We start from the raw sequence: 27566 nt of genomic DNA, 5'->3' as shown, positions 1-27566 counted from the left end.
TATTTATTATCTCTAGTTTCAGTTAGCGCGCGCGTGATCTAGTTTCGCTTTTATTTCTCCTGATGATTTGCTCTTCACCGGCGGCATGGCCGAGCGGGTTAAGGCGTCCCCATCGTTGGCGGTAGCCAAGTTAGTGCTGTAGACTGAGAGGTGGTGGGTTCGAATCCTACCACCGGCTGGTTCTACCTGCCTGAGGTTTTCCCTGGCTTTTCCCGAAGGCTTTCCAGACGAATGTCGGTGCAGTTCCCCCTGAAGTCAGCCCAGGACGCATACTAAACCCCCTGTCTGCTTGCTGTCCTCTCTCAATCTGCCCACATCTGTACACCGCTCATAGCCACAGTTGCTTCGCGGCGCTAACGCGAAATTTAAAAAAAATTGCTCTTACCATTTTTCAAGGTCGAGAGCTGGAGTGCAATGTTTGGTTTGTATTTTTGGTTTGTATTATCAATGCCATCTTTTTGCACATATTATTTGGTCCGAAATTGCAGGAAATTGCGCGTGCAGCATACAAAAATAGATAGTAATTTAAATGTATGCGGCAGAACAATCGAGGAGATGCGCGCACAGTAATAACGTTCGCCTTGGCCGCTATCCTCGTTTAAAACGGCCGAAAAGAGCGCAGAAAACACATGACAAACGTCAGCTGTGTGCATAGCAAGATGCGTTCCCTGCAGTGCTGCATAGTTATGTCGGCAAAGCACGCTTTACAGTTGAACTGCTTTTGCCCGCCTAGTGTCATATTTAACGATCCCTCGGAGACGTTCTTGCTGTTTGCGAACTTGAAGCTTATTCTGTGCGCAGCGACTGCTGCATCAAGAAAATGAAGCTGCGCGACAGAAAGAGCACACTATTCGCACGCGTCAAAACCACAATAAAGACAACAAATACAAGGTGATGATGACACGAGGTGTTTCCAGCGGCGTAGCCAGAAAAATCTTTCGGGAGGGGTTTTAGGGGGACTTTACACGAGGGAGGGGGATTTCCCCCTCGTTTTCTCTTCCAAATGCACTACCAAAGGTACGATTTCAGGGGTGAGGGGGTTGAACCCACTAAACCCCCCTCTAGCTACGCCAGTGGGTGTTTCACCGCAGCTGCTGCGACACCCCTATGACACCCCTATATGAGTGAGACAGAAAGCAAATGGATGGAACAACAACAGCAATAAATGATTTCAATTTCTCCCTGGTTTTCTTTTAAATAATCAATCAATCAATCAGCAATAAATGATGACGATGAGAGGGGGGTGTTTCACCGCGGTGGTGCGGTACCCTACCCCATTGCACGTGGAACATTATGTGAGGATGATGAAGGAAGGATGAAAACACAAAAAAGAACTAAAGCGTCTGGAGCAATCCAGTGGACGACAGGAAGTCTATGAACAGGTGAAGAACCCGACGATGTAGCACAGGATCTTCATAGGGGGCCAATGAGTGCAGCTAATGTGAGCGGCCTCTTGCTGATACGGGCAAGCTCATCACACAATATCCGCCTTTGCGGGCAGTAGAGTGAATATTCCATAAGAATGTGCTGGGCGGTCGCCACGACACCGCAGGTGGAACAGAGGCGGAGAGGTGGATGGAGCAAAAGCTAATATGTTTTAGGTGCAAAAACAAGGATGACAATTTATTCGCGAAGTAAAACGTACACGAAATGAATGTGTGAGTGCGAACGTTACCCGGACCTCGTAATAGCAGAAAACTCTGAAGCAACCGAATTTCGGCCACCGTGTAGGTGCAGCGACGGACACACCAAATGACTTACAAGAAACACTGCCTTTTATGTCAACAAGTTAGACAAGGAATGAAGAGAACACTTCCCGTCTGTTATCTTAATCTCCTGTCACGCATATTAAGCTAAAAAAATACTGATTGAAAGGTCTGTCTTCGATAAAAAGTTTCGAACAAAAGTTACGACGGGAGTGGGGGTATGGGTGGGGGTGGGGTGTGGGGGGTAGGGGGAGAGAGATATGTTTAATGTTGATAAACAACAAAAAAAAAAGGAAGAGAAAGGACGACGGCTGTGTGCCTAGACGTTGCTTTTACCTTATTGTCGTCTTTGCAAGGGCAACAACAGTTCGCATCTCTGTGTTTCACTACAGAATTTTCCTGGCGGGACCATTGACCTGCGTGTATTTTATCCCTTCACGTGATAGTACACATTCGAGCAATAAACCGAGTGATATATTTCATGGCCCACATGAACTTGTTACTACTGCAATCAACTCGTAAACTGCAAGGAACACTCCCGCAACTTAGGGCATGTTCTCACATACCGCGTTTTGCTTCAGAGCTCTAGAAAGCAGCGTTGGGAGCTGTTGTCGACCTTCTTGTTCTCACTTTCAAAGCAGAACGCACAGCGCTCGGCAGCTCAAGTTTCGCGGAACCTCATTGGCGATGTGACGCAGCGCAGTTTCGCCTTTGCTAATTCTTAATTCCCGTAACCTATGAGGACTCACAAGCTCAATTACCTGAGCAAACAGGAATTTCGACGCCATGTTCAATTCACCACGACACCAACACAACACCACAACACCAGGAAGCGAAGCAATCCCACGTGCTCCCGCTTCGTCATAGGTAAAGCGGTCTCTTGGTGGGGCCATCAGAAACCAGTGCTAGAAATTAGCGCTGTAACATTTGACAGGATCGACACAAACACTGTTTTCCAGCGGTTCATAGCAGTGTGAGGAGGGAAAAACAGCTGTTTTCTAGCGCTGTGGGGCAAAGAATTCTTAGAATCGCAGGCGAAGTGCACAGTTGCATGTAGCTTGACAAAGGACACGACATTTCTACACACCCATTATACTGAACGTTTGTAACCCGAGGGTTTGTTATTGCCGAAAGCAACAACAACAACATCGACACCGCTTTCTTGAACTGACAACGAAGTAGCAATAAAATGGCTGCTATGGCTTCTGTCTCTCTTGAATAGAAACGGTTTTGACATCTCGCTTCCCGTTGAACAATCGGGTATGAAAGCAGGGAAGGATACTGTTTCTTTGTATTGTGTTTCGACAGTCGCCGAAAGTCATTTCCAGGTTTTCGACCAGAGAAGCACTATAAGCGGAACACTGAGTTTCTACCTAATGATAAACTAGGTAATACGAGAGAAAAAACGTATCAGAGGCAGAGTACGAGGGGTGTTCAAGTCAAACCGGGACTTTCTGTCTCCTCAGTGTACAAATGGCTCGCGCTACTTCTTTTTCGTCATTTTCACACGCGACAGGCCTCCGCGTTCACCACGTGGTGGTCCAAAGTTTGTGCAAAACAGAAGACACGTGCTGGACAAGATGGCCGACAACGAGGTAAGCGCGCACATGGAACAGCGAATTGTCATGAAGTTTCTCGTGAATAAAGGCGTAATATCATCTGAAATTCACAGAAGACTTCAGGCTCAGTATGGCCGCGATACACTTATCCGCAGCAAAGCATTTTGAGTGGTGCAAACGGTTCCGAGACGGCTGTACATTAGTGCAGGACGATCCCGGCCGGGGCGGCTTGAGGCTTGAGCCCAGTGTCAGAGTTCCTGAGAACATCCAACTTGTGGAGCGCCTGATCCTCAAGGACCGACGGAGAACATTTCTCGAACTGGTTCGAAAGACAGACCTTTTTCTGGGAACGTTGAACACTATCATTCATGAACACCTCCAGGTTCAGAAAGTTAGTGCCCGTTGGGTCCCGAGGCAGGTCTCCGTGTTTGACCGGCAGAGAAGACTGGAAATCTCCCAAGAGCTAAGTTACCGTTTCGACTGAAGGACAGCCGTTCCTTGATCGGATCATCACGTGCGATGAAACATTGGTGTGCCATTTCACTCCTGAGTCTAAATGCGCATCAAAACAGTAGAAGCATCCGGGCTCGCCAGCTCCCAAGAAGCCCGAAGCACCCCGTCTGGGGTAAGGTCATGGCCACGGTTTTCTGGGACAAAGCTGGCGTTGTTCATGTTGATTTTCTGCCCAGTGGTACCACCATCAATAGTGCATATTACTGCTAAGTTCTCGGGGATGTGCATAAGGCGCTGAAGCAAAAGCGGCCCGGCCTCATCACCAAAGGAGTCCTCCTCCTACAGGACAATGCACGCTTGCATACCGCGCATCTCACGACACGCACCTTACAGGAACTTGGCTGGGAGTTGCTGCCACATCCCCCTTACAGTCCAGACCTCGCCCCCAGCGATTTTCATCTCTTCAGGCCACTGAAGGCGTTCCTTGGGGGCCCCCACTTCAGCTACGACGACGAGGTCAAGAATGCAGTCCGATCATGGCTGCTACGTGCCGGTAAGGATTTCTACGCTGCTGGCATCCAAGCCCTCGTGAAACGCTGGGACAAGTGCATTAGTGCAGCTGGAGATTACGTTGAAAAATAAACCTGATTTCGCCTGTAAGTTCATTTTACTTTTGCGAAAAATGAAAAGTCCCGGTTTGACCTGAACACCCCTCTTACAAGGCACGTAATTTGCTATGTGCTTGAAATAATACAAAAGTACAGGCAGAATTACATCGAAAGTGATATCTAAACAAACAAACAAACAAACAAACAAAGAGGTGTGGTTTCCATTACAAGAGCAGCAAGCTAAAAACCGTGTTACTAGTTTAGAGAGTATACTGTGAAAAATTCGACGAAAAAATAACGTTAGACTGTCTCAGAAGGCACTCACTTGCCGGGTCACGGTGGCATTTTATTCCGATAACCAGCACAGAAGGTGAGCCATTAGACTTGTTTTCTCGCTACTGTCCCTTTTTGATAATAAAGAGTTTTAGTACATGGTACGCTATCGCCTTTGCGCACGTAAGGGATAGCGTTGATGGTCCTGAGCACGCACATAACAGACAGAGCTTCGCGCAGTTCGCAGAATCACCAACGCTATCTGTTACGTACGCTAGCGCCTTTGCGTACGATGTACTAAAACCTGGGTTGGTTACCGAAAATATTGTTTCCGTTTCCGGTAACTGAAAAACTCGGCTTTTCGTTTCAGTTTCCGTTTCCGGACGATTTTCGGTAGGGGTTTCGGTTTCCGTTTTCTTTTAAGAATTTCGTTTCCGTTTTTGAGGTAATTTCGGTACTGGTTTCTGTTTCTCATCCGGAACTCGTACTGTCTGGTTGTTGCTTTTTCATGTCAGGTATTCTAGTTACATAATAGATGCAAAAGGACAGCCACACCAAGCACAAACACTAAAGACTTTAATGCAAAGTTCGCCACGAATCTTATACACCGCAAGTAGATGCCTCTCTAGGTTGCGGAAATACATGCCTTTAAGTTTCAAAAGTCTCCGCTCGTGCGCAAAAATAACACGTCATCCAAAACTTTTGCGTCCATCTTGCTGCGCAGTGGGCTCAACACGAAAGAAAGTCTCGAAAATAAACGAATGAATGAATGATGACTGGAAGAATAGTGCGGATATATATAATTTTCATATTAACGCGAAAACACTGAGGGAAACGTCCTGCGAATTTGGTTTCCGTTAGCGTTACCACTTTTGAATTTCGTTTCCGCTTCTGGTAGTGGAAACTAAAACAACTTTGTTTCCGTTTCCAATTTCGTTTCCTGTTGAATTTCGGTAGTTACCGTTTCTCGTTTCCCTGACTAAAACTCTCTAATGCGTTGTGGTGGGACCGTGGGAATATGTAAAGTTAAAATTACTCGGAGAGGTTGGTTGCTCATGCCGTTGCTAATGGTTTTGTGGAATTAATGACACTAATGTGTCATTTCTATGGGCTAGAGGCAGGTTAAGTACTATGTCATATAATGACTCGAAGTGGCATCGATACTGTTGATATTATGACTGGGGTATTGTCATTTCCAGTCAGGCGGACAATACCGTCGGACAGTAGCGTTCTTGGTGTCGAATGCATATTGGTAATAGTTATAAATTGATATAATTAATTGATTGATTGTAAAATCCCAAGGGAAACATGCCTCCGATAAAATCCGTCTGCGATAGCCGTCAACGCAACAGATAAGGTGACATACGATCACGTGCTCCGGAGATAGCTTCCATACACTAGGCGCTCTTCTCTCCGTCCTAATTCTGGCCAAGTTCGACGTAGGAGTAGAAAAGTGCGTCACAGAAACGAATACAGAGATTAACAAGTCGGTGAGTGAGTGAGTCACTTATTATTGTCAGTCAATTCTGTTACAACAGCAGGCCCGCCTATAGCGGGAACCGCGTACAACGTTTTCTCGACGCAGATACGCCGAGCTTTGAGGTCGTTATGTCAGTCCCTTTCGGCGAAACGTCGAGGCCACCCGCAAACGGCATTTTCTCGGCGCAGCCTATGAGCCGGCGCAGAGCTTGTACCCGCGGTCCCTGGCGGCATTTCTCGTCTTGAGTGCGAGCTATCATAGGCTGGAATAGCATGCGCGACAGATGTCACTTGAAAAACGTGATATATCTTTGTATAAATACAATGTCTGGTAGGCCAGAGGGAAACGACAATCGAACAATGGCTAGCAAGTGGGATGGTATGCGTTTTGTCGCTCCCGTGTCCCAGTTTTTTTTTTTTTTTTCATTTGCAGTCAATTCTACCTGGTCCACTCCATTCTGTCTTCCGCTTGGGCGTACTTCGCCACCACACCGCCCATGCCCGCACAGCTGAGCGGCTGTGCAGACGGTCGTTTCCGGCCAGGCACGCCATTGGTCAAGAAGGACACGTCGCTTCCTGCGCTTGCTGCTCAGATCTGTTCACCTCAGATGTCGGCATCCCCGCTCGACGGCTATTGTTTGTGGAGCTGAACGTAAAAATGCCGAGCGCTCGGCGTTCTTGCGTCGAGAAAACCTCGTATGCGGGTCTCCCTTAAGTCCGAGGACAATAAGAGCGGTCATTATCTCATTCTCGTATGTCCTCTGCAGTTTCGCACACTGGAACGTAGCGCAACGCAGAGACGGAGCGGAAACCATATAACGGTAACACAGTTTAAACCAACACAGTTAACGGGGCACAGTTTAAAGAACATTCAATACGAATGCAGAAATTGCGGAACATTAGCTGCTTCTACCGTAACAAATTAGATCCACCAGCTACATCCTACCCGGAAGAGTTTGTGAATTCCTACAGTTTTTGTCGGTGGGTGGGTGGACACCGCGGCTCTCCTCGGATTAACACCTGATAGCGTGCCCAACTTAACCTTTAGTATCCTATAGTTTCATGCTATGTTTCCTTTGTTTGTTTATTTGTTTTGTTTGTGTGTAAAAATTCTCGGGCCATGGTCAAATTCAACACAACACATGCGGGGCCTCTACATTGTTGAGAAGTTCCTGTCCCCCTCCACAAGAAGTGGGGCAGTGTACCGATACACTCTAAGAAAAAATGAATACTTTTACTCCGTTTGGGGGCTAAATGCATTGCCACAAAAAATAGTGTGCCTCCAATTGACCAAAGGCACATATTTACGTAGACTGTTGCATTCAGGAGGCCATTCACGAAGTTCAGTGACAATTTGCAGTCCTGGGGAGTAAATGTCGGGACTAAACGTCGGGTTAGGGGACTAAAATGGGGAGTAATTGCAGACTAGGGGAGTAGAAGCTGCAATTACTCCCCGTTTTAATCATTTTTTTTCTTAGAGTGTACAGCGGCAGCGACTGGCCCATCACGTATGTTCGTTGCTTTCGTCGGCAGTTGCGTTTGACGCTGCCCACATGAGTCAGGCCAACAACGGCTTCCCGGAAACAGGCAATCAGCCCAGTGGTGGTCCAAAAAATCGCTTTGACCCACCTCACATCTAGTCATCCATACTGCCGACAAATCTTCACCGATGCTTCCGTAACGCTTGACCCATCGGGCGCAGACTTTTACGTCACCGATACAGACCATGAACAGGCCTGCAAACTGCCCTATGCCATGTCGTCCACCGAGGCTGAACTCTTCCGCATCCTGACCGCCCTGGAATACATTACTGACTTGCCACCTGGGAAATGGGTCGTCCTGACCTACAGCAAGGCGTCCTTTCTCCTCTTGATGTCGCCCCGCTCCAACCTCATACATGATAGATATACCCAGCCTGATCATACAGACGTAGAACAGGCTCCGCGCCAATGGTCATGATTTGTCTCTCTGTTGAGTGCCCGGTCAAGCGAACCTGACCGGTAACACGCGCGCTGACGCAGCTGCCACCCCTGCCACTGCACGTCTGCCCCTTACAGTTTCGGCTTGTCGTCTGTCTATTCGTCGCCGATGTGTTGCCCGTGCCAAGCGTTCAGATCTGAAGCTGTCTCATACGACAGTCACATGCAGTCCATCGACCACTCGGTTGCCTTCCTCATTGAGTGTCAGTGCAGTCGCCGCGAGGAATCACTTCTGCACCGTCTCCGTCTCAACGTTGCCAGCACTCCGTTGCTGCTATACAAAATGGGCCAATCCAGTTCCCCCTTGTGGCGAGGTGGCCGATATTCCTCATTATCTTCTGCACTGCCAGCAGCAGCTTCCCCGACGGCAAACCCTCCGTCGCCGTCTACTTTTCCACTGACTTTTTCTTTTCCTCTCTTTCTTTTTTAATATTTATTTTGAGCTTTTTTTTGTATGTGTGTGGAATAGCATGCCGGCATCAGCCTGGCTGACGTTTCCTCTTTCCGCTTTTCTTTCTATTAAACATAACAACGGCAAGCCGGTTTCACCACCACCACCACCATCGGCAGTTGCGTTCACGTGGGCCAGGTGCAGCAGGAAATGGAAAACGGCTCCCAAAACGATCTGATCGTTTCGATGATTTTCCTTTTGGTTTTGGGGCCCATAACGTAGTAAACGGTTACTGGAAATATTGAGACGTTCTCATATGACATCGTTTTCTACGGAGACTTTTTAGCTCGCTGACGACGCGCAGCTGTGCCTGCGACCACGTCCGGTCAGTCACCCGATTGGAGAAGCCGGATGCGCCGCTTCCTTCATTCGCCGCCAAGATCTGTTCACCATAGACGTCGGCGAAACCAGTCGGTGTGTGCTTCTTCGTGAGTGGAGCGGAAAATCGCTGAACCCTGAGCGATTTTTTGTTCTGTCGACACACACACACACATAGAGATACGATGTCGAGAAAATGCTGTTACCACCGAAAAGTGTATCTCGAGATAACAGCGCGTTGCGTTAAAACAAATTGCCCCTTTCCTCCAGGAAAGTGAGAAAAGCCATGCACCTTGGTATCTTCCGTCATCGCCTCGCTTAACTGGATTAAGGATACTCCTGCAACAAGTCAAGATACCCTGGTTACTCGGTTATGGAATCCTTTTTCCAGTAATGCGTCGCGGCCCGAGATAGCCCAGTCGTGTTTGCGCGAAAACGGAAAAGAGCGAGAGAGAGATAAATAAAAAAGAAGAAGCGAGAGGAGATTGAAACAAACTAGTCACGTTCGCATTGCAAAGATCCGTTAGAGATATGCAAGGTGAGCATCTCTCTTTGCATACGAAAACTTCCGATGGATCTTTCTTGGACGCCGGGTCAATTAATACGAGACTTCTGTAGCAAAAGGGAATCTATAAATTAGCATTCTGCGCATTTATTTTGTTTTACGATCCCAGTGCGAATAAATAATGAAATAATAAAAATACGAATAAATATGACTTCGTCTAGTAAAACAAAAACATCGCGTTTGTTCCACTATGGTAATCGTGGCCAGCTACGTAATTTTACTCAGGTCATGTATGCGTCATGATCGCCCTCTTGCTCTGCTAGAACGAATACGCTATCACTAGGGTTTGTGGTTTTCGGCATTTTCTTTCAAGAGAATTCGGGGGGTGTTTATCGGCATTTATGTTTTATAAAAATCGGATTCTTTCGGCAGTTATATTCCGCCCCGAAAATAAATGCCCGAATGCGGGCATTTATTCAATTCCAGACTAAGGGCTTGCTGGCTTGACCGTGTGTTAACGAGCCTCAGAAACGGAAACAAGGATGAGTAAGTCGTTATTAGAGGGGTGTAGCCCGAAGAGTACAAAGTCGAACGAACAGACTTGTGCCCGTTACCAAAAAATAGGAACTAGATACCGTTACCCGTTACTTCAGAAAAAAGTAAATACGTTCCTCGTTACCAACATACAAAAGTAACGAGTTCTCGTTACTCACAGGTAACGAGTTACTTTTACGTTACCGCAGCATAGTTAAAGGAGCCAACAAACATGCCGTCACTTACCTTCAACTCATTATTAATGAGAAATTGCACTTCACAAGAAGCTGATACACGCAGCACGTAAACAGCATATCCAGCGTGGGACTGCACTAATACTTTGCGTCACACCTTGTCTGCACGCATTGCGCCACACGGAGTGCCGAAAGGTGCTCCCCCGCGCTGAAGAAAAGGAACGAGTAACGTCAGTAACGAGTTACCAATTTTTGTAACTGATTCCGTTACTATTACTATGTTTTAAAAAGTAACTGAATCGTTACTTCGTTACCAAAAAAGTAACCGTTACCAAGTAACGAGTTAATAAATGAAATAAATGAAACGAGTTACTTGTAACGAGTTACTTGTAACGAGTTACTTGTAACGAGTTACTTGTAACGAGTTACTTGTAACGAGTTAGGCACAACTCTGAACTAGAAGGCTAGGGAATCGGCGATCGGCTTTTGGAATCGTTTGGGAATGGCGATAACAGACCTCACAACCAGGTCATCCTTCTGTAAGTGCTGAAGCAAAACCAAACAAGTGCACTGTCAGAAGATAATAGTGAGTCTTAGTGCAATGTTGGTGTAGTGTCGGGATCAAGAAGGAACCTCCTAGTCCATTCGAGCCCAGAACGAAAATCAACTTTATTGTTCACAGAAGGAACGCATTACAGCTCGGTCAGGACCCGCACCTAACGGAGGTAATTTGTAAACATGATAGCACGTTCCCTGATAATAAGTTATCAGTCACAGCATGTTCTCCCTCTTAGCACAGTTGTTCTGCTTTAGGAATAAAACAATTTCGTTCATCAGAACCAGTCATCACAACGATTGTGCTCCAACTAAAAATACCTTTTCAAAATTCATCGATGACAAACATTTCTGATCCAAGCCGTAACTGGGCTACACGACAAGAAAATCGAACTCATGGACAGAACCTGTCAGGTGGCTTCCTGATCCGCGTACTGCGACGCGGAATCAGTACCTCAGTTGCTTCGTCTGCGGTATCGTAGGCAGATTCACTCAATTCAGAAATTCGGTCACACACAATTCGGTCTCTGAATCCGGACGAGCTACACACGGCTGCACCTCTAAGAGATTAGAGTCGTACCTAATCCGCAAGTGATCAACATGGACGTATCGAATTTCAGTCCCCACGCGCACCAAATATGTTGTAGAAGTCTTTCTTTCAATGACGATGCCTTTTGCCCAGTTAAATTCGAGGGTTCTCCTCGAACATTCCGCACCCACACCTAGCAATCGTTTTCGAATGACTTCGATGGCCCTCTTCTCTTGTTTTCTCTTTGCCGAACATCCGCAATCTTACGGTTACGTTCTTGCCTTTCTGCAACCCCTTGCTTGAGCAGTGATAATTGCGTCCGTGGTAGCCTTCCCAAGAACAGTAGGGCCGGTGGCTTCCTTGTAACAGTCTGTGGCGTTGAAAAGTATCGACAAAGAAAGTTTGGTAATCGCTGCTGCACGGAACGCCTTTCGGGTGCTTCCTCCTAGACTTTATTCACGAGGTCTTTCTTTACTGTCTGGACGGCTCTCTCAGTCGACCCATTAGATGCGGCATGGTAAGGTGGAGTAGTAACATGGCGAATTCCATGAGCGCTCATGAAGTCTTCGAAGTCGTCACTGGTAAGCTGAGGTCCGTTGTCTGTAACGAGTTTCTGGCAACCCGTACCGGCGCGAAGACCATTTGCAGCTTGTCGATGGTGCTGGCGGTGGTAGTAGAAGTCATAGCCCACAGCTTCAAGCCACTTGGAATAATCATCAACCAAAACCAAGATGTTGGTTCCGTCCTTGGTGCAGAAATCTAAGTGGACTCGCTCAAAGACTCTCGTCGACGTCGACCGTGGCTGTACCGGTGCCCGTTGTGTGCTCTTTCGTGTCATTTGGCATATATCACAGCACCTGACTATCTGCTCTATCATTGAATCCAAGCCAGGCCACCACACATGCTCTCTGGCTAGCGCCTTCATCCTAGATACTCCCGGATGACCTTTATGCAACAATGTCATCACTTTCCCTTGGAGTGTCCTGGGAATAACCACCCGCGTTCCCCAGGTTAAGCAGTCAAAATCAGTTGACAACGCGTCTTTACTGAGCCAAAATGGTCGTAAAGCGTCGTCCTCTACGTTCTTCGGTCAACCCCTGCGTGTGTACTCAAATCACTTTTAGAAGGTGCTTATCTTTTCCTGTTTCTTTTCTAACTTCCAGACTCGTGATTGGCGATTTATCAACAGGCGAAAAGTAGTGAAGTGTGCTTTCTTCACCCTGTGTTATCGCAAGCGGAAGCCGTGATAAGGCATCAGCATTGCCGATATCTGTGCCCTTCCGGTACTGAATATGTACCAAGATATATCTAAACAGGTAGCGCAACTCCCATAGGCGCCTGTGTCTTCAGAATGACGCTATGATAGAGACGGTCAGCGCCATCCATCCGTTGCGCGGACTACTACGATTGTAAATAAATGGCTTCAGAGATGACGTTATCAGTATGAATAATAAGTAGTGCATAATTAGACATGACACGTTTACATTCGCGCACTTCGTTTACGTTGTATTCCCTTTTCGGCACCCAGGCAACAATACCAGACGAAAACACAGAAAAATAAATCATGTTAGGTTTAATGAAACTTATCAATTCGACATACACAGTTATCACAGATTTTGACAACTCCAAGCAGAGGGGCATCGTGATGACCACAAAAATTAGGAAGGTCCCCTTAAGGTCCATTTCTCACCTAGAGCTATACGTACACGTATTGATTAGAGGTTTGCATTTATTCAGTGAGTGGCCATTATGGGCCCATTGCAACAAAACATCACATCGTTGGTGCACAGCAGATTCCTGCCAATGTTCCTGCTAACACTCACGCTGTGATGGCCGCTCGTCCCATGACGAACTTTTTTTTCGCGGGGCCCTTAACAGGAGATGCATTGTATTCATCTGTTCACACGTGTTAATCTTGATTTACAGCTCCGAGATGTGAACGTCGCTTCCTGTTTAACCCAAAAAGTCTACGAACTCTGTATTGCAATGCACGGACACACGGCACGGATACAGAGATACACGGATAAACACGCCCACTGACACATGCGCAAAGGAGCAGGATACGGAAATGTACTCGGGTGGTAGATGATTTCGTATATGTGCACGAGTAGGGCAACAAAGTTTTTTCTACATTGAAATTATGAATAACCTATTAGTACACACACAAGACATGTCCTTGTTGTAAAGTTTTTTTGTTTACGATCGTACCTCTACTACCAACACCCAGGATCGCTCGCGCCTCATGATGGTAGCCTTGCCGATGGGTCTGATTTGGTATTTTCTCTTGTTTTCGCTACCAGTTTAGATATACCTTGTATGTACGTCGTATTCTGCCAAGATAAGGCGCCACCTTTGCACTCGTGCAGCAGCTACTGCATTAGCATGATGTTTAGGTCCCAGGATGGTCGTCAAAGGGTGGTGATCGGTTTACAGTGTAAATTTCCGAACGAATATATATTTGTGAAACTTTACACCAAACACTATTGCAAGTGCTTCTTTTTCAAGCTGTGAATAGTTCATTTCGGCTGCCGTCAAACTTTTCGACGCAAAAGCCACTGGTCGGTACAGTCCGTTGTCCTCTTGCGAAAGTACTGATCCTACTCCGAAGTTAGAAGCGTCACAAGTTAGCTGGATGGGCCTGCGAGGATCGTAGGGCATTAGAACGTGGGAGCTGCACAATAGTTCTTTCACTTCCTGGAAACTCGTTTGGCACTCGCTTGACCACTGCCATCTTTTGTTTTTATGTAGAAGATTGTGTAAGGGCTCAAGTACCGTGGATAGGTTTGACAGGAAAAGAGCATAAAAATTCACCAGTCCCAGAAAAGCCTTCCAACTGCGTTAGATTTTTTGGGCACTGGCGCGTCTTTTACGGCTTGAACCTTTTCGTGACATGGTTCAACACCATTTTCGCTCAACTCATACCCGAGATACTTCACTCTAGGCACAAAAAAATGGCATTTTGCAAAGTTTACGGTTATGTTATGCATAGCAAACCTAGATAACACTTCCTTGACCCGTGCGTAACATCCCAAGCAGCACAATGTACTGAAAGTCGAGTGCAATAGGGGTGGACGGTATGTGTCTTATCAATGTTCTTTAGTTTCACGAGTCTGTTCAAGGTCGTTCTACCAACCCGACCACCCCTATTGCACTCGACTTTCAGTACATTGTGCTGCTTGGGATTCCTCAAATGTGTTACCGCCTATCAGTACATCAAGATAGCAAGCAACCTTATCTAAATTCTTCAGGACTTCATCCATGACACCTTGAAAAATGGCGGGTGCACTACTCACACCATACGGCAGCCTGGTGAATTGGTAAAGTCCCAAATGTGTGTTCACTGTTAAAAGTGAGCGTGAATTGACATCCAAAGACAACTGTAGATATGCCGACTTAAGGTCCAGCACAGTGAAAGCACAACAGTCTTTTAACGGAACAAAAATTTCGTCTATCAGCGGCAATGGATAGTGCTCTGACAACACTAGGTTTTACAGACACTAATCGCGCCGCATATACGAACACCTCCCCCAGTTTTGGGCGCTATCACGAGGGGTGTGGCCCACCTGTTTTTACAGGTACAGGTTGGGAGAAAAGTTTACGGAACACGCGAGCGGCGTACTTTTTCTTCGGTGCGACACCCTAGCGGCTGCAGGAAGCGGGTGAGTTCACTGTTTCGGAGAGGTGGAAGGGTACGCTGTTAGCGACACACAGCGGTAGCTTCCACTTCCCAAACAACCAGGCGATACCGGAACTACCGCTGTGTCTCTGGCATCGCACGCTTGCACCCCTCCGAAGCAGTGAACTCACCCGCTTCCGCCAGCCGCTAGGGTGTCGTACCGACGAAAAAATACGCCGCTCGCGTGTTCCGTAAACTTTTGTCCCAACCTGTACAAGAATATCATCCTTCACCATGTTCTGAAGCTCAACCTCGACTTTATCTTTGAAGGCGTAGGGTACAATCCGATGCTTACAAAAGATTGGCTGTGCATTGTCCTTCAGTAGAATTTTAGCTTTGAACCCTTTTATCACATGCGTGTTCCCAGAGACCGTTGATAATTCCTGGATGAGCTGCTCTACTGCTTTATCACTACCGGAGATATACTTCAACGGCAGGGGGGAGGGATTATCTTTAGCTCACTTATCCCATCCCTGCCTAAGGCAGCGTACATACGTCTTTCAGAGTTCTACTCGACTTCGACGCTCGCCACTCCTTTAATGGGAACAGCCTGACCCGTGTACGTACTTCATTTTACGACCGTTCGGCAACAGTTTGCACCAGGCAATGTCTCCGCGAAACTACGTTCTGGCATTAAAGTTACCGCGGAACCGGTATCGACTTCCATGGTAACAGGTTTTCCTTCTAAAGCTAACTCAATGTTGCCTGTTTGTGAAGCAGTGCTATACACATTTCTAAGCAGAAAGCCCAAAGGTTTCTTACGTTTCTTGCCTTTGGTTGAACGACACATTCGCTGAATATGTCCCCGTTTCCCATACTTAAGACAGTTTTGATTGGCAAAGTGACAGTCCTTATACAGGTGGCTCGTTCCTCCGCATCTGGTGCAGGGCGTCACTCTTGCACTTGGCCATCGCTTCTTCGTTGCAGGCTGGGGCTGTAGTCTGTTCACGTTTATCGCCGAAGCTGAGGTTGACTGGAGCTCTTGTGTCTTCAGGATGGTTAACTCCTTGGCCAATGCTGCTTTGTAGACTTCTTGGAAGCATTCATCTTCTCTGCGCAGGAGGGATACTCGAATTTCCGCATTGCGGCACCCAGCAACCAGACGGTCGCGTAACGCCTGGTCTAGGAACGTATCGAAGGCGCAAGTTTGCGCGAGCTTCTTGAGAACAATGGCGTACTCTGCAAGCGATTCTCCCTCTTTCTACTGTCTGGAGTAGAAGTTGAATCTTTCCGCTATCCGAAGGCGCTTAGGGGCGAAGTGCGGTATGAGAGCTGCCTTCAAGTCATTGTAAGTTTTTGAAGCGCTCAGTGCGGTGTAGACCAAGTTTTTCAGCACTTGGTAGGAATGCTTCCCGACGAAGTTGAGTAATACTGGTCCATTGTTTTCATCCTTGACTTCGTTGACTGTGACATATACTTCGAAGTGTTCGAAGTAGTCGTCGATGTTTTCGTCTTGAGGATTGAACTCCGAAAACCTTGGCATCTTTGCGAAGTCAATGTCGAGGTGTCAATGTTGTAGACGTTACTGCCACTGTAGTGTCGGGATCATGGAGAAGGAACCTCCGAGTCCATTCGAGCCCAGAACGTAAATGAACTTAATCGTTCACAGAAGGAACGCATTACAGCTCGGTCAGGACCCGCACCTAGCGGAGGTCACCGGAGGTAATTTGTAAACATGATAGCACGTGCCCTGATAATAAGTTATCAGTCACAACAGTTGGCTATCGCATGAGCGTACGTAAGGGGGGAGGGGAATATGTTTATTATATAAAAAAAAATAGGTGGGAAAGGTTAGCCACCGCTATGGCGGCTTGCTCCCAGAAAGGAAACGGGAAAAATAAAGAACAACGAAAAGAAAAACAAACAAACGAACAAAAAGGAAAACAAACAAACACAGAGGAAAACAAACAAACACAGAAGGCCACAGGTCCGCAGAAACTGAACAAGTGCCTTTGTCACCTGACTATATTGTGTGGGGCCGAGCAGCGTAGCTAGAGACCGAAGTCCGAAACCGTCAGGCGAGCGATGCGCGACCGTAGGAGAAGACTATGTTGGTGGTAACGGGTGCAGTGGAGCAGCAAGTGCGGGATGTCTCCTTCAACATGACAGATGGGGCAGTTGGGTGACGAGAGGTGGCCCATCTTAAAGAGGAGCAGTGGAGTACGTAAGGAATAGGTTCTGAGCACTGCGCGAGGCTCTGTCTGCGCTTTGTGCATGCGTGGGACCATCAATGCTATCCTTTACGTACGCAACGGCGATATCGTACAATGCACTGAAACTCTCTAATGCCAGGCTCGACCTACGGTCCACAAGTGGGGCATTCCAACGGGGATTTCTCTTTCCTATTCAAAGAATGGCAGCTGACATGGTACTGCATGTTCGGATTTTTTTTTGGAATATTCCGAATTTGAAAAAAAAAAAGAAGGAAAAACTATACGGGGATGTTTTTCGGCAAATGCCGAAAACCACAAACCCTAGGTATCACGCAGCGTGCGCGTGTTGAGATATCCCAGACGCATTCGGTGTACAGATATTCGTCAGTAAACCATCTACCGTGCTATGCCTCCTTCGCGAAGAACATTCCACAACATGTCTACCAGCATTCGTGTTGGAAGGTAAATGGCTGTCGCCACATTTGCACCTCTTCCCCAGCGTCGTGCCCCCATGGTGAAGCCCTGTTCGCTCAGATCGAAACCTCGATTCGAATTTCAACGGAGACAGAGACGGAGATCAAGGCACGCTATTTATTACCGCAGTAAATCTCCGTTGGTAAAATACTTTATATTGTGCTCTTCAGGCATCCTCGAGGACAAGTCGACGACGAAAGCAAAATTGAAAGGGCGTTCTCTGTAGGAAAAAGGAACCACGATTAAAACAGCGCTACGGAGAATGAGAGAGGACGAAGAAAAGCACATTTGCGCCCTTGTTCATGTCACGTTCTCTGTGGCCATGATCGCAGTCCTAAGTACCCCTCACGAAATCGCCCAAAGTGTTGAATGTTGTAGAAGGGAAACAAAAACGAGAACAAAAAGGAATGCGCTCTACATCTAGGATTTTTATTTTGGTACGCTTATTTTTGCTACACAGACTCTCTGTCCCAATTTCGTACTCTCTGGGAGACAGGCGTGTGCATGGACTATATGGGGACGTTGTGTGCGCGTACTTAAACTGACACACCAACTTATAGATGTCATTTTACTAATTCTCCACATTTAAAGTTGGCACCGCTTTAGATCGTTTTGTGAATCACAAACAGGTGTGTCGAACGGCACACAGGAAATATGTTTCTGTGTGCGGGAGAGGTTACTGTGTGGGATTTGCTCCTGCAAGTAGCCTTCCCCACCGGGGTGTGGTCTACGTAACCGGTACGTTCCCTATCGCCAACCAAGAATGACTCCGACACAGGTTTGGGATAACTCACATTGCAGCCTTTATTCTTGCGGTGTCCGATCTCCTCTGTGTCCCAGGCACAAGTGACCCCTTCCTCCCCGGGGTCCCCTCCCGCGACACCTTCCACTGACCTACTTCCGAAGCGCCAAATCGGTCCACGTGGCCAGACTGGCCAGTGGAAAATCCCTATGTCCAGGGATCGCCTGGGGGGTTGAGGTCACGGGACTATTCCCCACGTGTCCCCCAAACTGGGTCACCACAACTGTTATTGCAATCAGTCCCGTCGGCACTGGGGTCGTGGGCCAACACCCAGGTGGCGAATTTCCCCATTCATCATCATCAGTGCACTTGTTGTTGTCGTTGTTGTTATTACAACCATGAATTAACTTTTAGCACCTTGTACATTCTGAGGATGGACAGAGTTGCACCTCACCATTCACAACAACCTAACTTCCTCCGTTCCCTATAAAAGAAAGCATCACCGAAGACCCTGCATGCTCTCAGTGAAGAGTCCGTGCCTAATCTTAACGGACCAATTCTAAGCCCATGTCTGTCGCGTATGAGCACGAGCCTCTCAGCAGATTTTCTTTTTGAGAGACGTTCGGTAAACACATTCCATAGTTGCATCGAAAGGTAGAAGCTGTGGACACGATTTCGCTTGACGAAGTAAGTGATGGCGGGCAGGGTGAGTGAGGAAGGTATGGTACTTGGCTGGATTCGCACGTGCAAACATCACTTGCACAGGTTATTTCCAGTCCTCGGAACGTTTCGAGACAGCACTAAAGCATGCACTCACAGGGCGGTCATGTGTCCGTTACGCTCGACCGACGGAACGCGTTTGTTTAGGCCGCTGCCGCTTTCCATTTCCTGGGACTCGTTTGTGTACACCTTTGAGTAGGGGGCAGTACACGAGGTCCTTCGACGACGGTTATGCCCGCATCATCTTTTCGAGTTTGTGGCTATCAGTCAGCAAGTTCCTTCCATCTGTTGGCAGGTCAGTAGCTTTGAGAACGCGTATGAAGATAAGTTTAATATTGAGTACTTACTTTCCATTTCGTTCTAAGCGCCATTTGCGTAACACTAGATTACTTTGCGTTTTAATAACAAAAATATTCACCAAAATCCCATAAGCCGAGCCTCATTCTCCTATATTGAGAGATATACCGTCCCTGTCGAACGTGAAGTTATCAAAAATCTCAAATATCAGTCATCGATTAGGAAAGCAGCTTTGGAATTAGAAATATTCTCGCTACAGAATTGCGCAGCCAAAATTACATCCGAATACCAGGGGGTTAAAGAAAATTGCGCATCCAGAACAGAAGGACGACAAGGAGAACAAAATTGGGAGTGTGGATTGGGAGCTGGCACAATTTGCATATAGTACATTGAGTCCGTTCCTGACGCCAAGATTGACGAAGACGAGGAAATGAGCTCTTTTAAATAGATAAAGCGACATGATTGCATTGTTGCAATGATAGGGAAACATTGTACGCGAACTTGTTATAATGCAGCCGGCGTAACCCCCAGAACCGTTTCAGATTAGATAAATATTTATGCAGCTTCAGTCAATATCTCAGTTTGAATTCTTTCGCTTTATTTTTTCTCAAAATAAGAAACAGAGGAACAACATAAGAGGAAAGGGGCGAACACAAAGCATGACTTACGTCCCCATTTGTTTCCTCCTCTATCACGTCGCATCACATGCGAATACATACGACGCAAAAAATTGGATCAACATTTTTGCGGCATCCAGTGCTTCTTTCATAACTATTACTCTTTATATCCTGTAAAACTTGCATCTGATAGACGCTGCCAGGCATGACCAAGAAACCCTTTTATTTATTTCTTCGCCAACGTCAACATCAACATCAACGAAGAAACGATGACAGATGGGTCTTATTCAGCGTGAATCGCAACCAATATTTATAAAGCCTTCAAAATCCTTTAAGATCAGGACTTACATCGTGAAACATGGATAGACAAAAAATATCAATAAGAAGATCAAAGATCAATATCGCATTCCGCGGAAGGCGCCGAAAATGTGGATATTTCCATCTTCGACAACTGAGCCCTATCGATAACATACATCGTCGCCCTTCGGGAAGAACGAAATGATCTTGACTTCTGTTCCGTCGTGGTTCGTATTTGTGCCATCTCAGAGTCGCGATAGTGGAATGGAAAGGTGATATATCAGGCTCAGGCGCTTGCTTCAAGTGTGCGCCGAGCACTTGGCAGGAACGAAGAGAGGTTATAAATGGGTAAGGCTTGACCGTAGTCGCTTAACTTGCGCCATTCGTTACCAAGCGAGCGACAGCTTGTAGACGGAATTTACAATTCAGGTCCCCGAGGCACACTTTGCAGACGGGACAGAGAGAGTGCAGTGTTGCAGCCAATTGCAGAAACGGCGCGTGTTTCATCTAATGTGCCGAAATATTTGACAGAGAAGACACGGAACGGGATGTTTGAAATATGAATCGAGTTTCAGAGGAAAATAGCTAGGACAATCTCTCCCTAAATCAATGTTTATGCCAACTGTTATGCGAAGACAGGAAGAAATGGAGCAGGTCAACAACCACAAATAGAATGAATATTATATGAATGGGGAAATTCGCCAGCTGAGTTGTGGCCCCACTACCTCAATACCGACGGGACTGTATGAGATATAAAATGACAATAAGGTGACGATGGATCAGAGATGGTACTAAAGCTGCATCAGCATCTTCGGTGATACGTAAAGGTCCCCGTAAATCAAGGAAGACACGAGAGGCGCTCCAAAGGACATAAAGGCAGACTTGTACACGTTACTAAAAAAAAGTAATTGATTACTATTACCGTCACCTTGTACGAAAAAGTAATTTTTTACCGTTACAAATTACTTGCCGGAAAAAGTAATGAAGTAACGCCTTGAAAAGTAACGCGTTACTTTGCCAATTACTTTCGATATTTGAGAAAACGATATAAAATAAAGATAGGAAAAAGATATAGAAAAAAAGATATCCACAAAAAAAAGGAAACTGAGCAAAAACGAAGTCAGCATGTAGCAGAATTGCAAAAGCAGAAAAGAGTCCCAACTGGAACTCCCACAAATGACTCATCAGGTTCAAGGTACAACCTTCAGTCCAACTTACTGCATACAGGCCGGGTTACAGATAGATAGTACACATGAATGAGGAGAGGACGGTGGACTCAAAAATACACTACACGTGCGGAACACTGTGGCAATTGACCTCGGGGTCCTCGGGTAAGTAATTGTTGCGGGAAAAGTCCTAGAGATAAGACAGCTGCCTTGCACCGAACTTGCAGAGGGCAGTTGGATTCTTTAGTTTCCAAGTAATCGATTACTTGGTAATTGATTACTGAAAATTGTAATGGAGTTACTCAAAAAATTACTGGGCCCCAAAAGTAATCGATTACATTACAAATTACTCAAAAAAGTAATTGATTACTAGTAACGCAATTACCCGTTACGTACAAGTCTGCATAAATGAGGCCGCTGTCTTGCGGTGGTGCGGGTCGAATGCAAACGGGCGGGTGCCAACCTGAAATATACGTAGAAGGACAGGGAACTCCACGGTAGAAACGACACTGTGTGCTGGCTCGGCTCGCATCTTGCTCGAAAGGCCTTCGCGACGTTACTCAATCGCTTAGACACTAAATCATCCCGTTGCGAGTATCTGAATATCCAATACCCTAATGAAGTATTTCATGGCGTTCGTGTGGATTTTAAAGTAAAAGAGTCGCATCAAATAATGACTGCCTATACAGTTCTGCTATTCCACATTTCCCCGAAAGCAGCTACTTAAAAGAGTTAATTAAAAGATCACTGCTAGTTAGTCACCTCACCGCACAAGCAACCTTATTCCTCATGGTCGCCGAGTCGGGTACGCTAATGCCAGAATTCAGTGTCATAATGCGATTCTTATTTTGGAAGTTTGATGCAGCTAGAAAAAAAAAACAAGTAAAAAGAAAAAAAAACACTGTATTGTCCGCTAGTTCGTTGTATTCACTACTGCAGTTAGTGTAGTCAATGTCTGCGATATCTCGTAATAAATTATCCTATAAAAAGATTCATGGGAAGTTGTTGCCTCGCACACGGTCGTTTAAGGTTGTCCATGAACTACAAATTCACTTGCTTACGCTGAATAGACGAGCACTGTGTTCTACGACTTCACCTACATCATCCGCATAAGTATTAGCTTCTCAAGTACATTGCGATTTAACACGAAGCCACTACGAAACTTCGCTAGATCGAAAAACATACGGCGGTTCCTGTTTGCAAGCGCCGCTCCGAAACACAACGTTGAAAAACACACTCCAAAAACACAACTATCTACGAAAGGTGGAAGGCTTGCGCTATGCATTATTCATGGCACCCACAGACAAATATCAGAGGGCTGTAGTGAACGGTAGCGTAAGACGGAAGGCGGTTTGGAAAGTAAACAACAGTACAGCATACCTACGATGCGCCGAAAGGGGTCCGTGCACGCGTCCTTTTAAACCCTGTTCTTACGCATACAGCCCTTCAATGGAGAAAGGGCACGTGTACACTTGCGCTTCTTTCTAAACAATGCGCAGGCAGGTAACGACGTTAGCGCATTGCATTAGGTTAAAAGCAAGCACGTACAGAAACTAAAATGAAGTCTTTGCCAGTTTGGCTTTTGTGTCCGTCTTATAGTTTGAAGTCGAGACGGCAAAGAAGAGAACAGAACAATTATTGTCTTCGAAGATGCTCCAAATATTTTATTACTGTTGGCGTTACTTCTTTATATATTGGCTACGAAAATGTTCATGCCAAATTTTATGCGTGTATGGGGTAGAGCATCGCCCCCGGGCGATGAAACTCGCCAATCATAACCACAAAATAAAGCTGTTGTTGTTGTTGTGCGTGTAATGAGAATGTCCTGGACGGAGGTGGTACCATGGTAATGGCAGAAGTCTACCTGCCTCCCCTTTCTGGGCGCGTCGTAAGAGTGCGACGCCTATTGCTGTCCCTTCTCTTTCCCCACTCCCCCTTTTATCCCTTCCCCGAGCAACCTTCTGCTAATCCAGGCATACAGACTGCTTCAGTCCCTAAAGCCCCCCCCCCCCCCCCGTCCGTTCCCTCAGTAAACCCCTCCAGAAACCCAGTGACATCAGGCAGTGTAACTGTAGTGAACAAAAATTATTTCCGTTGTTTTGTAGATGACAACAAACATTTCCCTCGAGCTTGCATTACACGTACGTCTATCTCGTTAATGTCTCGTTGATTTGTCTTTTAGTTTATTTATAAACGTATTAAATAGCCATACTTGAAAACCCTGAGATATATGATCAACGGGGAAGAGACCGGGAAAGGAAGGAACCGGGAACAGTGTAGTACAGTGTACATGAGACATGCTCTACTTGTACAGTTCGAGGAGCACAGATCTCTGTTGTGTCCCTCAGGCCTTTTGTCTAGGATGGCGAAGCAATTGTTACAATCTTGTAAGTGCGTTACAATTTCCTCCTTATATTAGCAATGCGTTCTCTAAGGCGATCATTTATACAACGCAAACTTTGGCTCACTTCTCTAACCCCGCACGCCATTGGAACGTCCATGTTTCTTTGTCAGGGACAAAAAGCGACGATTTTTACGACTGAGCTGTTCGCTGTTGAATAGCGGTAATCAAACCAGTGTTTAAAATTGTTGGAGAAAAAAAAAGTTATGAGCGACTGCTGTGAGGATATGCGACACATCCTGAAGAAAGGAACCACAACGCGAATTGGCCTATATTCAGAGCTACATTTTACATCAGGCTGTTTTAATAATCCATAGAGGCCAAAGAGTTACCCTTTGGGGATCAGATAGTTCTGATAACTATATTGCTTCTTTGCCGCTTCATCTCTATTGAATGTGTCCGAATATATCGTCGAATAGAAGTACATACTTATAGGACCGATATCACGTCTAAAGAACAAAGAGCACAGCACAACAACTTTCTCTCTATGTAGGGGGTATGTATGATCCTCATCTTTTTTTTTCTGCACATACGCGAGAGTATTGTTGAGTTTGTGTACCTATTTTGATGAAATATTGCCTCGTCTGTAAGACATGTAACGCCTGAAACAGACGATGCCTCCTATAGACGGGTCGAGGTGCCGGGAAGTGTCCACCTTTGCTTCGGGTGGGAGGGTCCTGCTTCCATAGTAGAAAGATGGTGAAAAAGGCTGGTGTCCTGAATGATATCATAATTTGGAGGCAATTTTGGTGGAAGGTGATTTTAAGTTAGCTAACGGTAACTTCAAAATCGATGCGAGTACTAAGCGAATACTTACGTAACCGAAGACAGTACGAAGTCAATAGTCATATAACCGTACCAAACACATTACATCACATATACAGGGTGTCCCAGCTAAGTGTATATAGATTTTTTTTAAATATATACAACACTTTTTGCAAGATGAAATCAATTGCAATATAGCATATGCTGAAGGGCACTCCCTAGGAGGGCATTAGCAAAGTCCAAAGGCAATGTCTTAATTAACTTTCATTAATTAACTTGTTAATTATAAAAGCTACAAAGTTGTCCCAATGAGAACATCTGTTCCTTTCGGTCACCTGATATCGTAGCCGTTTTCAGAACAAAAATCCGTTTCATAGATCGCCCGCAAAAAATTAGTGAAGGAACGGCATTTTGTTCTTAATTTTGTTCATTGCGCATCTTCGCAGACGCGTATTTCCTTCATCTCAACGTGAGAGGGGGAAGGAGCACAGTGCCGCCGCATGCGTCGAAGATGAGCTTTGACTTGCGGAAACAAAACAAAAACAAATGTATCGGGTGACTCTATCGGAACTGGCCTTATCTTGGGTTGCATGTTCTGTTTCCTTTTAATCGTTTTCCAGGACGCGAGAGGCGATAGTGTGCTCTTTCTCTCTCTCACATTGGGGATGAAGGAAAAACGCGTCTTCTAAGAAGCGCAATGAACAAAATAAAGAAAAAATGGCGTTCCTTCACGAATTTTTTGTGGGCGATCTATCGAACGGATTTTTATTCTGGAAACGGCTACGATATCAGGTGACCGAAAGGAACGGATGTTCTCATTGGGACAACTTTGTAGCTTTTATAATTAAAAAGTTAATTAATGAAAGTTAACTAAGACATTGCCTTTGGACTTTGCTAATGCCCTCCTAGGGAGTGCCCTTCAGCATATGCTATATTGCAATTGATTTCATCTTGGAAAAAGTGTTATATATATTTTTAAAAAATCTGTATACACTTAGCCGGGACACCCTGTATATACGGATATACAGCGTACGGAGCTTCGTACGAAGCACCAATCACTATTTTCTGCCCTCTCTTCTTGCGTTTTTGAGCTTAGGAGTGCAGCTCCCGAACTATTGGAATATATTTGGTTTGGAAGATACGTCGCTTTGTTTATAATTCAGATATGGAATTCGATATTCGTTTTGGAATTCGAATCGAATATGCGGTTATTCGTTTCAATATTCCTGAAAGTATAAAAAATATATAATTAAGTATAATAAAAAAAACATTCCTGAAAGATAACAGGTCCTCGAAAATCAAACAACACTCAGAAACAGTCACATTGAAGCCCTCTATACATTTATTTACGGTACTAGCTTTCGCGCTGTGAAATGTAAAATGCGCTTCCCCACATACAGAGTCCTGGTGCGGCAGAGTACGCTTTACAGGGGGCTGATACTGGTGAATAATAGTTCGCAGCACGGCTCTACACGTGGCCGTAGAAGCGGAATAGTGTTTTGAGCAAAGATAGAAGTAACCGCGCACACGCTCCACGTCGCATTTGAAACATTGCGACCTTGATACGACATACGTCATTGAAACTACTGCGACCGTTCTGGAGTAGCCACTCCACTTTCGTGGTACCGCAATCTCCATAATAATTTTCGTTTGAATCTAATCCAATCCAAACCAGTACGGTAAGACGCTCCTGTACGGTAGACGCAGTGGTGAAAAAGGGGCAGGCTACTACTTCCCGCAGTCCAGCACGCGAGAAATGAACTGACGCTGTTACTAAACCTTCGCTGCGTTTCTGTACTGTTTCAGGTGAATGCGAACCACGTCCACACTTATCTTTGAACTGATATTTTGACGTTTCCGAGCTTAAGGGGTGATGAATAAAAATAATCGGCAGATAAGCATCGGACCAGGCAAGTTGACGGCTCTACGCCATGTCGGCTGGTTCGTATCGGGTCATTTTCCTAAAAGTACTGACAGAATACATCGCATAACAAGCCTTAGTAACAGCCATGAAGACATCAACAACATAGCAAAAAGGGTACAGAGGCAGTTAGAGGGTGCATTTACGCACCTTCACTGTTGCTCCTTCCAACGTTGCACTGCCACCGTAATAAAATTACGCCCCTATAAATCACTCCATCAATCTCTTCTCAGTGTTCCTTTCTGTTTCCTCTCTTTCTATCGCGAACCAGCCGACAAACCAAGCCCATTATGTGGAGCAGTAAATAATCCGTCGAGATTAGCGGCGAAGCTGTAAAGAAAGAAGCCCACGAAGAAACGGCAGCTCCCTCACTCAACGTAATTAATGGCTCTTGCGTTTCTCTGAAAATTGGACGTATCTTTTCACGCGGTTTGCAAATATCAAGGAGTAAAACGTCGCTTCTTCTTTGTGGATGTGTGCATCTGTAGTTCGCTTTTCTTTTTCCTTTTCTTCTTCTTCTTCTTTTTTTTTTGTTTGTTACCTACACCAGAAAAGCAGCGATACAGTGGGAAACTGACAGCTCGAACGAAACTCGGCTCAGTGTGTTTCAAATCCTGTGTGGGCAGCTAGATGTAATACCGACAAAGCCTAGAGAAACAGAAAGAGACCAAATTCAATTATAGCGTGCGCATTCTCAGTTTGAATAGTAGCATTACAGATAGCGCGCCCCCCACAATTCCTCTTCTCGTCCGCAAGTTTGCAATGAAAGTTGTGCAGATGTAGGCGCAAAATTCCATTTTCGAGTTATCGGAGCCACGATATGAACGCAAGACGGCCATCCGGGCGCTCTCATCTCTTTCCTACTTTTTTTTTCTTTTTCTTTTTCCTTTCAGCATCGAGTAGAAGGTATTTCTGACTGAAGTGATGTGGAACTTTTATGCTTAGTTCTCTACCAGTAGTTCTTCTCGGCAAGAAATATATATCCGTCGGGGCAGTAATAGGACAATAAATTATCTTCTTCGCAAGAGTGCGCTAGTATTCAAACTCCATTTGTTTTAGAAAGGGGGCCAAAGCGGTAGGAGAAGAAAAAAAAAAAGAGAGAAAAAGAAGAGAACGGAATGAAAAACGGACGATGCATTTTCTTGTTCGGTCGAAAGGAACGCTCGGTCGTTTCACAGGAATGTTGTAAGTGCG

At 45.8% G+C, this 27566-nt stretch overlaps 2 protein-coding genes across 2 annotated transcripts in view; one reads left to right on the top strand and one right to left on the bottom strand.

Annotated features, from left to right (window-relative positions):
* Positions 1-27566, top strand: part of LOC135396957 (neuropeptide Y receptor type 6-like) — a 477468-nt gene that overhangs the window by 139633 nt on the left and 310269 nt on the right. The gene's annotated exons all lie outside the window — the stretch shown is intronic.
* LOC135400333 (uncharacterized protein K02A2.6-like) lies at positions 11589-11981 on the bottom strand. Its single transcript, XM_064632421.1, has one exon. It carries the CDS (start codon positions 11979-11981, stop codon positions 11589-11591), a length of 393 nt encoding a protein of 130 aa, XP_064488491.1.

The sequence above is a fragment of the Ornithodoros turicata genome, chromosome 1 (assembly GCF_037126465.1).
Source record: "Ornithodoros turicata isolate Travis chromosome 1, ASM3712646v1, whole genome shotgun sequence".
NCBI classification, from domain to species: domain Eukaryota; kingdom Metazoa; phylum Arthropoda; class Arachnida; order Ixodida; family Argasidae; genus Ornithodoros; species Ornithodoros turicata.
This window is presented reverse-complemented; position numbering and strand designations above follow the sequence as displayed.

What these genes read in the sequence shown, in the direction of transcription:
- LOC135400333 (XM_064632421.1), bottom strand. Translation starts at nt 11,981, where the DNA reads ATGACACGAAAGAGCACACAACGGGCACCGGTACAGCCACGGTCGACG.